The 13,299-nt window shown below is 43.5% G+C and overlaps 1 protein-coding gene across 8 annotated transcripts in view; it reads left to right on the top strand.

Annotated features, from left to right (window-relative positions):
* DGKA (diacylglycerol kinase alpha) overlaps positions 1 to 12,880 on the top strand; it is a 257,102-nt gene extending 244,222 nt beyond the window's left edge. For all 8 annotated transcript variants that reach the window (XM_073663706.1, XM_073663701.1, XM_073663702.1 and 5 more), the window contains 3 exons: positions 958 to 1,078; positions 10,112 to 10,172; positions 12,074 to 12,880. In XM_073663706.1, the coding sequence (XP_073519807.1) occupies positions 958 to 1,078; positions 10,112 to 10,172; positions 12,074 to 12,151 (260 nt within the window). In that variant the 3' untranslated portion in view covers positions 12,152 to 12,880. The remainder of the gene's footprint in view (positions 1 to 957; positions 1,079 to 10,111; positions 10,173 to 12,073) is intronic.
* The last annotated feature ends 419 nt before the right edge of the window (positions 12,881 to 13,299 follow it).

Here is a 13,299-nt window from a genome sequence, read left to right on the forward strand (position 1 = left end):
ATATGAAGAAGAAGCTGTATACATACCCAAGTGAGTCGACCAGTATGCACCAACGTTGGTAAAATGTAGAAGAGACCTGGGATCAGATTTCGGTCGAAACATGTTTGAACATGAGAGCATGCCCAGAAGGATTCAGACCAGTAAATTGAAGAGCCAATTTGCAGAAGGATTCAGGCAGTATTGAAAACTAAAGGTGGATTTACAAAATAATAGAAATTAAAATTTAGATTTTTAGGAGCAAAGCAGTAACACTGCAGTAACATTACAAGAATCTTCATGACTAATCATATGCTAAATCAGCAGCCCAAGTTCCGAAACAGATAAGTTTCGGGAGCTAGAAAAGTGCGCTCTACATAATGAAAACTAACTCAAATTACCCATGTCTATTCACTTTCAGCCTTTTTGCACGATAAACAACAAAGTTGTCATAATTAATAAATTAGTAAATGGCATTAAAGAAAACAAAAATAAAATTTAGACGATTACAGAGACGTTCGCCAATTCAAAAAGTGAATTGTCCAGGGCAGATGGCGTGGAAATCTCTCTGTATGCTGCCCCTGAGGCCTACTGAAGCTGATGTTTTTCTCTGGCTCACCTCAACATTAAGCTCTTTATGTAGTAAGATAGTTGCAAGTCAAAGTTATGTATGAGATAGCCAAGATGATTGTCTATAAAATGATGGTAGTCTCATGTTCAAAGCAGTAGTGGATGGTGAGATATGGAGCCTGAAAGTCAAAGGTTCAAAGCATTGTTACCTTTTTGCTCGTCAATGTAACCCTCTATTAGCTTTGCCAAGGACGTTTAATTGACTATTGTATTTTTGATCGTATAGATGAAAGTAAAATAATAGCAGCTGACAATAACTGGGGAAGGCTTATCAGAGATTCTGATATTCTGTACTTCTAATAAATAGTCATAGGAGATTATATTTATTGCACATTTTTTCTCTTATGACAGATCTTAGTGATAAGAGGCTAGAAGTTGTGGGATTGGAGGGAGCCATTGAGATGGGCCAAATTTATACAGGACTGAAAAGTGCAAGAAAAAGACTGGCAAAATGCTCAGAGCTTACTATTCGGTGAGTTTGTTGTTAGTGTTTGGTTTTCCCTTTCGTTTGTATTAAAACTTGACTGTGGGTTTTTATGTGGATGAATATTAAAAAAATAGTTTTCCAGGATTATACATAATTGAAGTAATTTAATTTTGTGCGTATCCTTTTTCCTTCAAAATTGCTCCATAAGGGCTTGTTTTATTCATTGTAAGTTGTAGCTCTAAAAACATAATTTGAGGTTAGATAAGTATTTGATAACTTTATTTATTTTTTTGAAGGTGGGATAAAAACAAATAGAAACCATTGTTTGTTTTTTTTTCTCCATTTTAATATTATTTTTTTAAGCAGCTATCACAAATAACTTTATTGTGTGCCCACTATGCGTTTTTTAAGCGTTTCCGCAGCGGCAATTCCGTTGCAGAAACGCTTAAAAAACGCTTGCTAGAAGGCCTGCCATGTTCCCCAATGATAATCCGCATGTGCTGTGCACATGCTGCAGAAATTTCCGCTGCGGATTATCATTGCAGAAAAATCCGCAGCACTACCAATTATTTTGTAGAATCGCGGCGTTTTCGCCGCCATTGACTTGCATTGGAACACATGGAATCCGCATCACTAGATAAGTACATGCGGATTCCATGCGTTTCAATGTGCGGATGGTACCCGGGTGTGGAGGACAGGAGACTCTCCTCCGGACCCGGGTACCATAGAACCTGTAAAAAAAGAATAAAATAAAAAATAAACATTATACTTACCTTCTGATGGCCCCCGGTGTCCTTGTCTCGGCTTGCCGGCAGCTCGCGGTAGACTAAATGACCTGCGGTGACGTCATTTAGTCATGTGATGGGTCACGCGACCGCTGACGTCGGCAGGTCCTTTAGTCTACCGCGAGCTGCCGGCAAGCCGGGACACATCGAATAAGGACACCGGAGGCCATCAGGAGGTAAGTATAGATTTATTTTTACCATTCTTTCGGTCACACTATATAAATCTATGCCGGTTGCATGGATTTATATAGTCTGACCAAGTTGTCAAGCACTTTCCAAGTGATGCTAAAATCGCCTGGAAAGCGCTTGTCAATCTGCATGCGGAAATGCATGTGAAGAACGCTTCATATCCGCATGTCCTGGGTTAGGTGGGTGATATTTAGCGGAGGGTTTACTTTATCACTCAGCATTTCCTCCGATACATTGTTTTCTTTTGTGAAAACAGTGGAGAAGAAGCTATTGAGTAGGTTTGCTTTACCCTCATCGCCCTCTATGATTTTACCCAGGTTATTTTTCAATGGGCCAACGCCATCAGTTTTAATCCTTTTACTGTTTATATAGTTAAAGAACAGTTTGGGATTCGTTTTACTTTCCTTGGCAATTAGTCTCTCTGTCTCCTCTTTTGCTATTCTTATTTGTTTCTTACAGATTTTGTTTTTTTCCCTATAAGATATTAGCGCTTCCTCGCTGCCTTCTTGTTTAAGTTTACCGAAAGCCCTTTTTTTGTTTTTCATTGCCCTCTTGACTTCCTTATTTAGCCACATTGGCTTCCTCCTATTCCTAGCCCTTTTATTCCCATAAGGTATGTACCTTCTACAGTGACTATGTAGGACTGTTTTGAAAATTTCCCATTTTCTATCCGTGCTCCTATTACTAAAGATACTATCCCAGTCTATAAGGTGAAGGGCATCTCTTAGCTGATCAAACTTTGCCCTCCTGAAGTTCAGTGTTTTTGTGACTCCCTTGCTGGGCTCCCTACTGAAGCACATGTGGAATTGTATAATGTTGTGGTCACTATTTCCCAGGTGCCCCCCGACCTGCACCTCAGTTATTCTGTCTGGCCTGTTAGTTAATATTAAGTCTAAAAGGGCCGTCCCTCTAGTTGGTTCCTGCACAAGTTGTGACTAGTGTTGAGCATTCCGATACTGAAATATCGGGTATCGGCCGATATTCACTGTATCGGAATTCCGATACTTAATTCCGATACTTTTATAATATCGAATACCGGAATCGGAAGTTCCCATAATGCCTGCGCTCTGCAGTGTCTGTGAAGGATGACAAGTTGGATGGCAGCGCTCAGCTGCGATCCAGCCTGTCATCAGAATGCCATCCCAGCGTGGGAGAATTCTCCTGATTGTTTAAAAGCCGGCGGGCGGTAAAAAGCCGCCGGCTTTTAAACAATCACACAGCCCCATACTGCTTCCCCGCAGCCTCCCACCCCGATCCTCCGCTCCCCTCGCCACCTCCAATCCCAATCGTAAATTAGGACCGGGCGGGGAGCGCAGCACCAAGGAGCGAAGGACCCGGGCGGGGAAGCCGGCAGTGAAAAGACTTCACCGCCGGCTTTCCCGTTCTGTGCTGCGCTTTCCCGCCGGTTATTTCAAATGAACAGCTGAGGTATCAGGTGATGCCGATCAGCTGTTCATTTGAAGTCGCCGCGGTGCCCTCAGAGGGTTCATGTGAGTTCATGCTTGACTGCATGAACTCACATCAACTTTCCCACGGCCGCACAGGTCAGCCTCACCTCCCAGACCCGTCATGATTAGTGTGTGCGGGGTGTGTGTGTGCGGGGTGTGTGTGTGCGGGGTGTGTGTGTGCGGGGTGTGTGTGTGCGGGGTGTGTGTGTGCGGGGTGTGTGTGTGCGGGGTGTGTGTGTGCGGGGTGTGTGTGCGGGGTGTGTGTGCGGGGTGTGTGTGTGCGGGGTGTGTGTGCGGGGTGTGTGTGTGCGGGGTGTGTGTGCGGGGTGTGTGTGTGTGCGGGGTGTGTGTGCGGGGTGTGTGTGTGTGCGGGGTGTGTGTGCGGGGTGTCTGTGCGTGCAGGCAGACATAGGCCGATGTGACACTACTACTCCCATCGGCCTATGTCTGTCCCCCGTCCACTCGTGCCAGCAGGATCAGCTCGATGGGAGCAGTAGTTCCCATCAGCCTGATCCTGCTATATAAATTGCCCTACTGTGTCCCCAATAAATGTTAGATACATGTCATTGGTGGCCAGTGGTTACCTAAAAGAAATTAGTTCATACATTACCTGTCCCCGCCGATCGTCACCTAAAATAAAGTAAAAAATAAAAAACTACACCTATACTCACCTAGACACCTAATTCCCCGAAGCCATCGATCTCCTGTAATAAAATATAAAATAATAAACCACAACCTTATCCTTACCCCTCCGTAGCAGTCCACGAGTGTCCCACGAAGATCTCCAGTTCAGAGCAGCCAAATAGAATGTGACCGCTCTGAACCGCTGCCGCCGCTAGAATGACGGGGCCGTAAGGGTTCACCAGAGTTAAGGCAGCGCTGCTCCGGTTAGCTGCTTTACGGCACTGCTGTATCGTGAGAAATTCCCACGGTACAGCACTGCCGTAAAGGAGGTCTCCGGAGCTGCGCTGCCTGAATGCACTCCGGTAACCTCAGTCAGTGGCTCCCGCTGCCGGGAGCGGACGTGTTCCCGGCAGCGTGAGCTTACAGCAGCCATGCACAGCTGTCACCATCTCCAGATGTGACAGCTGTGCATGGGAGATCAGCGCAGGAACGTGGACAGGTAACTATTTTTTTTTAGTAAACTAAGAATTAAATAAAATGGTGTTTTATTTCAAATAAATTATTTTTTTCTGGGTGTAGTGTGTTTTTTCTTTTTAACACTTTGTAGGTTAGTAATGGGGGTGTCTTATAGACACCCATCATTACTAACCTGGGCTTCATGGCAGCTGGCGCTGACATGAACCCCACCACTATTACCCCCTGCCACCGCACCAGGGCAGCGTGGAAGAGCGAGGCTAAGTGCCAGAATTGGCGCATCCTATGGATGCGCCATTTCTGGGGCGGCTGACGGCTGGTGTTTCTAGCCTGGGAGGGGGCCAATATTCATGGCACCCTTCCTGAGCTATTAATATCAGCCCCCAGCTGTCTGCCTAGCCTTTGCTAGCTATTAAAATAGGGGGGACCCCACGTCATTTTTTTTGGGGGGGTCCCCCATTTTAATAGCTAGTAAAGGCTAGGTATTCAGCTGGGGGCTGATATTAGTAGCCTGGGAAGCTCCGTGGGTTTTACCCCCTTCCCAGGCTTCAAACATCTGCCCCAGCCGTCTGCTTAACCTCCGCTAGAGACTAAAATTATGGGGGATCCCACGCCATTTTTTTTTAAAATAAATCCTTTATTTTAACACTAAATGACATTTGAGGACTTAATAAAGATGCAGTCCCTAAATTATTATTTATTTTTTAATAAATTTTTCCCAAAACTTTTGACGTGGGCTTCGCCATATTTTTGTATGCCAGCCAGGTACAGCATCCAGCTTCTATGAACGCGCCATTTTCCGGGGCGGCCGCGGACTGCAATTTTCAGCGGGGGGCAGAAAGCTTGGGCCTCCCTGCGCTGCAGATTCCATCCCCCAGCTGCCTAGTTGTACCTGGCTGGACACAAAAATAGGGAGAAGCCCCACGTTTTTTTTTTTTTAATTATTTCATGAAATTCATGGAATAATTAAGAAAAAAAGGGCTTCCCTATATTGTTGTGTCTGGCCAGGTACAAATAGGCAGCTGGTGGTTGGGGGCAGCCCGTTCCTGCCTGCTGTACCTGGCTGGACACAAATATAGTGTGAAGCCCCACGTCAATTTTTTTTTAATTATTTCAGGAAATTCATGAAATAATTAAAAAAAAATTATGTGGGGCTTCGCCCTATATTTGTGTCCAGTCAGGTACAGCAGGCAGGAACGGGCTGCCCCCAACCACCAGCTGCCTATTTGTACCTGGCCGGACACAACAATATAGGGAAGCCCTTTTTTTCTTAATTATTCCATGAATTTCATGAAATAATTAAAAAAAAATTGACGTGGGGCTTCGCACTATATTTGTGTCCAGCCAGGTACAGCAGGCAGGAACGGGCTGCCCCCAACCACCAGCTGCCTATTTGTACCTGGTTGGACACAACAATATAGGGAAGCCCTTTTTTTCTTAATTATTCCATGAATTTCATGAAATAATTAAAAAAAAAAATGCTTGGGGCTTCGCCCTATTTTTGTGTCCAGCCAGATACAACTATGCAGCTGGGGGCTGGAATCCGCAGCGCAGGGAGACCCAAGCTTTCTGGGCCACCCCCGCTGCAAATTGCAGTCCGCAGCCGCCCCAGAAAATGGCGCGTTCATTGAAGCGCCATCTTCTGGCGCTGTACCCAACTCATCCAGGGCCCTGGTGCGGTGGCTCACTGGGTAATAAAGGGGTTAAGGCCAGCTTGGTATTATCAGCTGGCCCTAAGCCCAAAATTCATGGGGTCACGCCAATATTAGACATGACCACCATGAATTTCTAGTAAAGTATTTAAAAAAACACAACACCCAGAAAAAAGTCCTTTAATTGAAATAAACACACAATTCTTTATTGTTCTAAATTAAACCATACTTACCATCACGCCCATTCCAGCTGAAGCCAACGATCTCCTGCAATAAAAGTAAAATAATAAAGCAACCTCATCCTTACCTTTCCATGGCTCCCACGACAGCTTCAGCTCTGCTACATCGAGATGACAGGCTGGACCGCAGCAGAACGCTGCCATCCATCCTGTCATCCCGCAGACACTGAGAAGCGCAGGCATGCTTGTGCTCCTCAATGTCTGGCTGTGACGGCATAAAGATGAGCCGAGGTCATGTCCAATGAACTCAGCTCACCTCATGTACGTCACTGACAGCGTGGGAAAATTCTCCTGCACTCAGCACTTCAGCGTGAGAATTTTCCCACACTGTCAGTGACGTGCATGAGGTGAGCTGAGTTCATTGGACATGACCTCACCTCATGTATGTCACTGACAGCGTGGGAGAATTCTCACGCTGAAGCGCTGAGTGCAGGAGAACTTTCCCACGCTGTCAGTGACGTGCATGAGGTGAGCTGAGTTCATTGGACATGAACTCGGCTCATCTGGATGACGTCACAGAGAGACACTGAGGAGCGCAAGCATGCCTGCGCTTCTCAGTGTCCGCGGGATGACAGGCTGGATGGCAGCTTTCTGCTGCGGTCCATCCTGTCATCTCGATGTAGCAGAGCTGGAGCTGTCCTGGGAACCATGGAAAGGTAAGGATGAGGTTGCTTTATTATTTTTCTTTTATTGCAGGAGATCGTTGGCTTCAGCTGGAATGGGCGTGATGGTAAGTATGGTTTAATTTAGAACAATAAAGAATTGTGTCTTTATTTCAATTAAAGGACTTTACTCTGGGTGTTTGTGTTTTCTTTTAACTTTGACTATGGGGTTAGTAATGGGGGTGTCTTATAGACGCCTCTCCATTACTAACCTGGGCTTGATGTCAGCTGGCATTATAAGCTGACATCAACCCCAACCCTATTACCCCCTGCCACCGCACCAGGGCAGCGTGGAAGAGCGAGGCTAAGTGCCAGAATTGGCGCATCCTATGGATGCGCCATTTCTGGGGCGGCTGACGGCTGGTGTTTCTAGCCTGGGAGGGGGCCAATATTCATGGCTCCCTTCCTGGGCTATTAATATCAGCCCCCAGCTGTCTGCCTAGCCTGTGCTAGCTATTAAATTAGGGGGGACCCCACGTTATTTTTTTGGGGGGGTTCCCCCATTTTAATAGCTAGTAAAGGCTAGGTATTCAGCTGGGGGCTGATATTAGTAGCCTGGGAAGCTCCGTGGGTATTACCCCCTTCCCAGGCTTCAAACATTTGCCCCAGCTGTCTGCTTAACCTCCGCTAGAGCCTAAAATTAAGGGGAACCCCACGCCAATTTTTTTTTAAATAAATCCTTTATTTTAACACTAAATGACAAGTACAGTAATCAACACTGTCACTGTACTTCATATATATGTGACTGACATGTTTCTATCTATCTAATCTATGTGTGATTCTCTATTCTTTCTGTTCTAAATTGTCGGGTACAGATGCTGAATTGCCGGCCGGCTTTCTTAAAGAGACAGTGCATGAAAACACTATTATTTTTTTAAATAAATCCTTTACACTAAATGACAAGTACAGTAAGCAACACTGTCACTGTACTTCATATATATGTGACTGACATGTTTCTATCTATCTAATCTATGTGTGAAGCTCTATCTTTCTGTTATAAATTGTCGGGTACCGCTGCTGAATTGCCGGCCGGCTTTTTTAAAGAGACGGTGCACGAAAACACTAATATTTTTTTTAATAAATCCTTTACACTAAATGACAAGTACAGTAAGCAACACTGTCACTGTACTTCATATATATGTGACTGACATGTTTCTATCTATCTAATCTATGTGTGATGCTCTATTCTTTCTGTTGTAAATTGTCGGGTACCGGTGAATGCCGCTGATGAATTGCCGGCTTTTCATGTCATTCTACATTATTCTTAGTTGTTTTACTTCATGTAGAATTAACCTACAAGGAAAGAAAGGGTTTATTTTCATTCCGATATTTGTGTCCCATTGACTTGCATTGGTTTCCGGTATCGGAATCGGCGATATCCGATACTTTTTGGGTATCGGCCCGATCCAATCCGATACGATATTTCCTGATATCGGAAGGTATCGCTCAACACTAGTTGTGACAAATAATTGTCTTTGATAATTGACAGAAACCTGTTTCCTTTCTGAGATCTGCAGCTTTCGGTTTCCCAGTCTATATCGGGGTAGTTGAAGTCCCCCATAATAATCACCTCGTTATTTTTTGCTACTTCGTCTATTTGTCTCATTAATAGACTTTCCGTGGCTTCTGCTATATTTGGTGGTTTATAACAGACTCCTATGATAATTTTATTATTGTTTTTTGCCCCATGTATCTCCACCCATAAGGACTCGACCTCCTCATTTCCCTCCCATACATCCTCCCGTATTGTAGGCTTTAGACACGTCTTTACATATAGACAGACTCCACCTCCTTTCCGACTTCTTCGATCCCTTCTAAACAGACTGTAACCCTGTAAGTTAACTGCCCAGTCATAGCTTTCATCTAACCATGTCTCGGTTATTCCCACTATGTCATAGTTACCTGTAGATATTTCTGCTTCCAGTTCATCCATCTTGTTTGTCAGGCTCCTGGCATTTGCTAGCACGCAGTTTACACGATTTTGTTTTGTTCCAATCTTCTCCCTGTGGATTGTATTAGAAATTTTCTTACCTCCCTTCCAAGTATCTTGTCTTGGACCTTCTTTGTCGCACTTCATATCTTTCATTAGTATGTTCTCTGGTTTCATGTTCGTGTTCGGCGTTTTTCTTCCCATCCCCTCTTCTTCTAGTTTAACGGTTCATAAATAATGACTTAGGGTATGTTCACGCTAGACTTTTTTTTATGCAAATTTTCAGCTGCGTTTTTTTACAATGCCAGCAAAGTCTATGAGATTACAGAAATCTTATGCACACACATTGTTTTTTGTGTCATCAGTCTTTTGTGCTTTGCATGTTTTTTTGCAAATAGAGCATGTCACTTCTTTCAACGTTTTTTCAGCATTTTTCACCCATTGAAAGCAATGGGTAGTAAAAAAACACCTGGTGTGAACATGGCCATCAGGTTTTGCTGCGTTTTTAGTGAAGCAAAAGAAAGTACAGCAGTATGTGAAACGCATTTATTTTTGTGATTTTTCCAAGTTTACCATCTTGTCTTGGTCACCTGAGATGGCAGTTAGGATAAGTACAGTTTAATTAAATTAGTGATGCATAACAAAGTAAACATTGGCTGACCATGTATTGTTCAATCTCACACCTTGGTAAGGGAATGTTGACTTTGTACACATCACGAATTTAATTAAATTGTACTAATCCTAACTGTGGCTGACAAAGGTGTGAAATTGAACAATGCCAGAGCAACTCAAAGGCAGAGGAAAGTGTGAACGTTAAACAGTGCCCTACAAACTCCGTGCACTGCCATTGGTGACCTTGGACCTTTTGCTTCTGTAGTGGAAGCAAAACTGAACTTTGGGATCCTGAAAAAAACGCACCAAAAACTGCATTTTTGCCACAGGTTCTTTACTGCCAAGAAAACAAATTTTGCTGCAGAAAAAAATACTGAAAAAACTCCTAGTGTGAACATACCCTAAAGTGTAGTTCTTGGCTGCTTGAATTCTGCTTTACCTAAAACTTTTCTACTTTTCATAGAACCACAAAGCCACTTCCAATGCAGATTGATGGGGAGCCCTGGATGCAGCCACCATGCACAGTAAGAACGCTCTCTCTCCTATGGAAATCATTCTTTGCATTAATCTTTTTTTCTGTTAGGATTACATAGCTGCATTATCAGGGTTACTGTATTCACCTACTAATGCTAATGGAATAAACCTTTGTATGCCAAGGTGTGCTTGGGCAATTTGGACCCCATTATCAGTTGTTCTGAAGATCACATTTTGTGAAAAGTCACAACCTCTTTCTTGGAATTAAAGATATTGTTCAATTATTAAAAGATGCCAGAATATATTTGTTGGTGGAGTAGACCACTGGAATTCGCAAAGATTTACATCTCTAGTAAAGCACTGTACTACTCCTAACGCAGCACTTGAATTAGACCGTGCTGTATTGCTCTGCACAGCACAGTGCCAGAGATGCTACTATTTGTATGCTCAATGAGTCTTAGCAATTAGGCAATTATTTAATGATCAGTGATAGCCTCTCCTAGGGATGTGGCATAATGTAAAGGGCTTCAGAGGAAATGGAGAAAAACCATAAAATAATGTAAGAACAATTACTCACCTGATAAATCTCCAACTTCTCAAGCTTACTATGGTGCAGCAATGGTTTGCCCATCTACCCACATGATCACTGCAGCCAATTACTGTCCTCAGTGGTCTAAAGCTGTACACCTTTGAACCCAGTGATTTGCTGCAGCGCTCATGTGTGCTTTAGTCGTGACGTCATGCTGCAGCCTGTCAACAACGGACCAGGGTCAGTGCAGAAAGGACTGCAATGGACTTGGGGAGGGTGATTATTGTTCTGCTTTTTATTTTCTACCTCTGCAGTCCTAGGCTATGTGCCCACGATGCAGAAATGAAGCAGAAAATTTCTGCAGCATTTCTGCATCTCCCTGGCAGAAAAAACGCATGCAGATTGTGCATGCGTTTTTCCTGCAGAATACATGCGGAATACATGCGGATTCGCATGCAGACTGACCAGCACTTTCCAGGCGATAGCATCACTTGGAAAGTGCTTGACAACTAGGTCACACTATATAAATCCATGCAAACGGCATGGATTTATACAGTGTGACCGTAAAAATAAAAAAATAAAGCTATACTTACCTCCGATGCCGCCGCGTGTGCCGTCGCGCTCCTTCCTGGTTCCTTCCTGGCTTGCCGGCATCTCGCGAGACAGCCTGCGGTCACATGACCGCGACGTCATCTCAGGTCCTGGAAGGAGAAGCGCTGCAGGGGCCGCCAGACAGGTGAATATAAACTTTATTTATTATTTTATTCTTTTTTTCACAGGTACAATGGTACCCAGGTCTGGATGAGAGTCTCCTCTCCTTCAGAACTGGGTACCATCCGCACATAGAGACGCATGTTATCCGCTTGTACAAATGTACAGACACGGATTCTATGCGTCTCAATGCAAGTCAATGGCGGCGCATCCGCTGCGCTTCCGCAAAATTAATGAACATGCTGCGGATTTATAAGCGCTGCAGAAACGCTGCGGAAAAATCCGCAGCATGTGCATTGACATTGCGGAATGCCATTGGGGACCATGGGGTGCGGATTACCATGCGTTTTTGATGTGTTTCCGCTGCGGAAATTCCGCAGCATAAACGCATGAAAAACGCATCGTGTGCACGCAGCCTTAAAGGTATTGCCTTGGATTACCCTTTAGAAGCCCATAAGTAATGTTCCTGTTTCTATGTAAACCTGGTTCTGTTCACATTGGCATTAAGAGCGCCGGTCAGTGGTTCCATTAGTGTTGACAGAAAGAATAGTGTAGTATGCAGTGCTTTTCTTGCAGTCAGAATGGCTGACGCCTTTTAAATAATTGGTGTCTGAGTACAACTGGTGTGAACAGAGCCTCCTGCCCATTACTCTATATGGATTTGTTTGTGCAATTCCTTCATGTCCTGATTGATTGCATCTTGTCTTTCAGATTAAGATCACACACAAGAACCAGGCACCAATGCTGTTGGCCCCTCCACCACGTTCCTCAAGCTTTTTTTCTAAGTAACAGATAAGCCTTTGAGACCCCTAATATCTATTCATCTACTGTAGGAACCAAGTAACCATGAACCCTAAACTTAACTTTTTACCTTCAGAGTCTTCGTGTTCTAGCCAAACTTTAGGGTTGGTCGTCCTGCCATCTCTAGTGCCGCTGACCAGCTTATATACCAGCTGAGCAGTCAAAGACTACAATCAAGATATCAGAGAAGTGAACTTCCTTTCATCGGACTACCTTATATTGTATGACAACACAAATATTTAGATTACTGATCTCTAGCTATCCATTCAGCATGTTCCTCTTTCCATTTAGCTTACTCTTAAAAAGCTATTCTATAGTACTGATAACCCCATAGCACCAATTTTAGGATAAGAATGTATTTTCCACTGCCTTGTTCCAAGATAAAAATCTATATATATATTGTATGTATGTTTACAATATCTGATATTTTTAGAATACAGAAAAGCTTTAGACATTATGCGTAGGAAATAACATATCATATATGAACTTTCCAACATGTATAGTATACAGCAGCAGGATATGAAGACCGTGACCACTTCATATCTTTTATTGCAGCTGAAATGGGTACGAACCACAGACTTGGGACAACAAATCACATTGCACTGTTTTTATTTATATTTTTTAACTTATGATGCTTATATTAAGAATGAATATAGACGTTGCCAAATTTGATTTAGATAATTATGTAAGCAGTAAGAAATAAAACAATCCAACAAATGCTGATGACTGCTCAGTTGTAATAAATAACATGTCTTTTCATTACATTCCACTATTCATCTGTCTGTGTTTGATATGAAAACATTTACGTTTCATCTTCATCATTTTTGTTTTTCTTTATACTACAGTCAAACTTGACTTTTTAGGATGTGAGTTAGGCCACGGTCCCACTATCAGTATTTGGTCAGTACTCGGTCAGTATTTTTTCTCAGGAGTGGGAGCCAAAACCAGGAGAGGAACAATCAGAAGAGTATAATAGAAACAAGTCACCAATTCTGCATTTATCGTCCACTCCTGGTTTTGGCTCCCACTCCTGAGAAATAATACTGACTGAATACTGACCAAATACTGATAGTGGGGCCGTGGCCTAAATGTTTGAATGTCATCACTATTGCTGATAGGAGAGGGCTGTGTGCAGG

This window comes from Phyllobates terribilis, unplaced genomic scaffold (assembly GCF_046119375.1).
Source record: "Phyllobates terribilis strain yellow unplaced genomic scaffold, ASM4611937v1 Scaffold_2__4_contigs__length_985480577, whole genome shotgun sequence".
Taxonomy (NCBI): Eukaryota; Metazoa; Chordata; class Amphibia; order Anura; family Dendrobatidae; genus Phyllobates; species Phyllobates terribilis.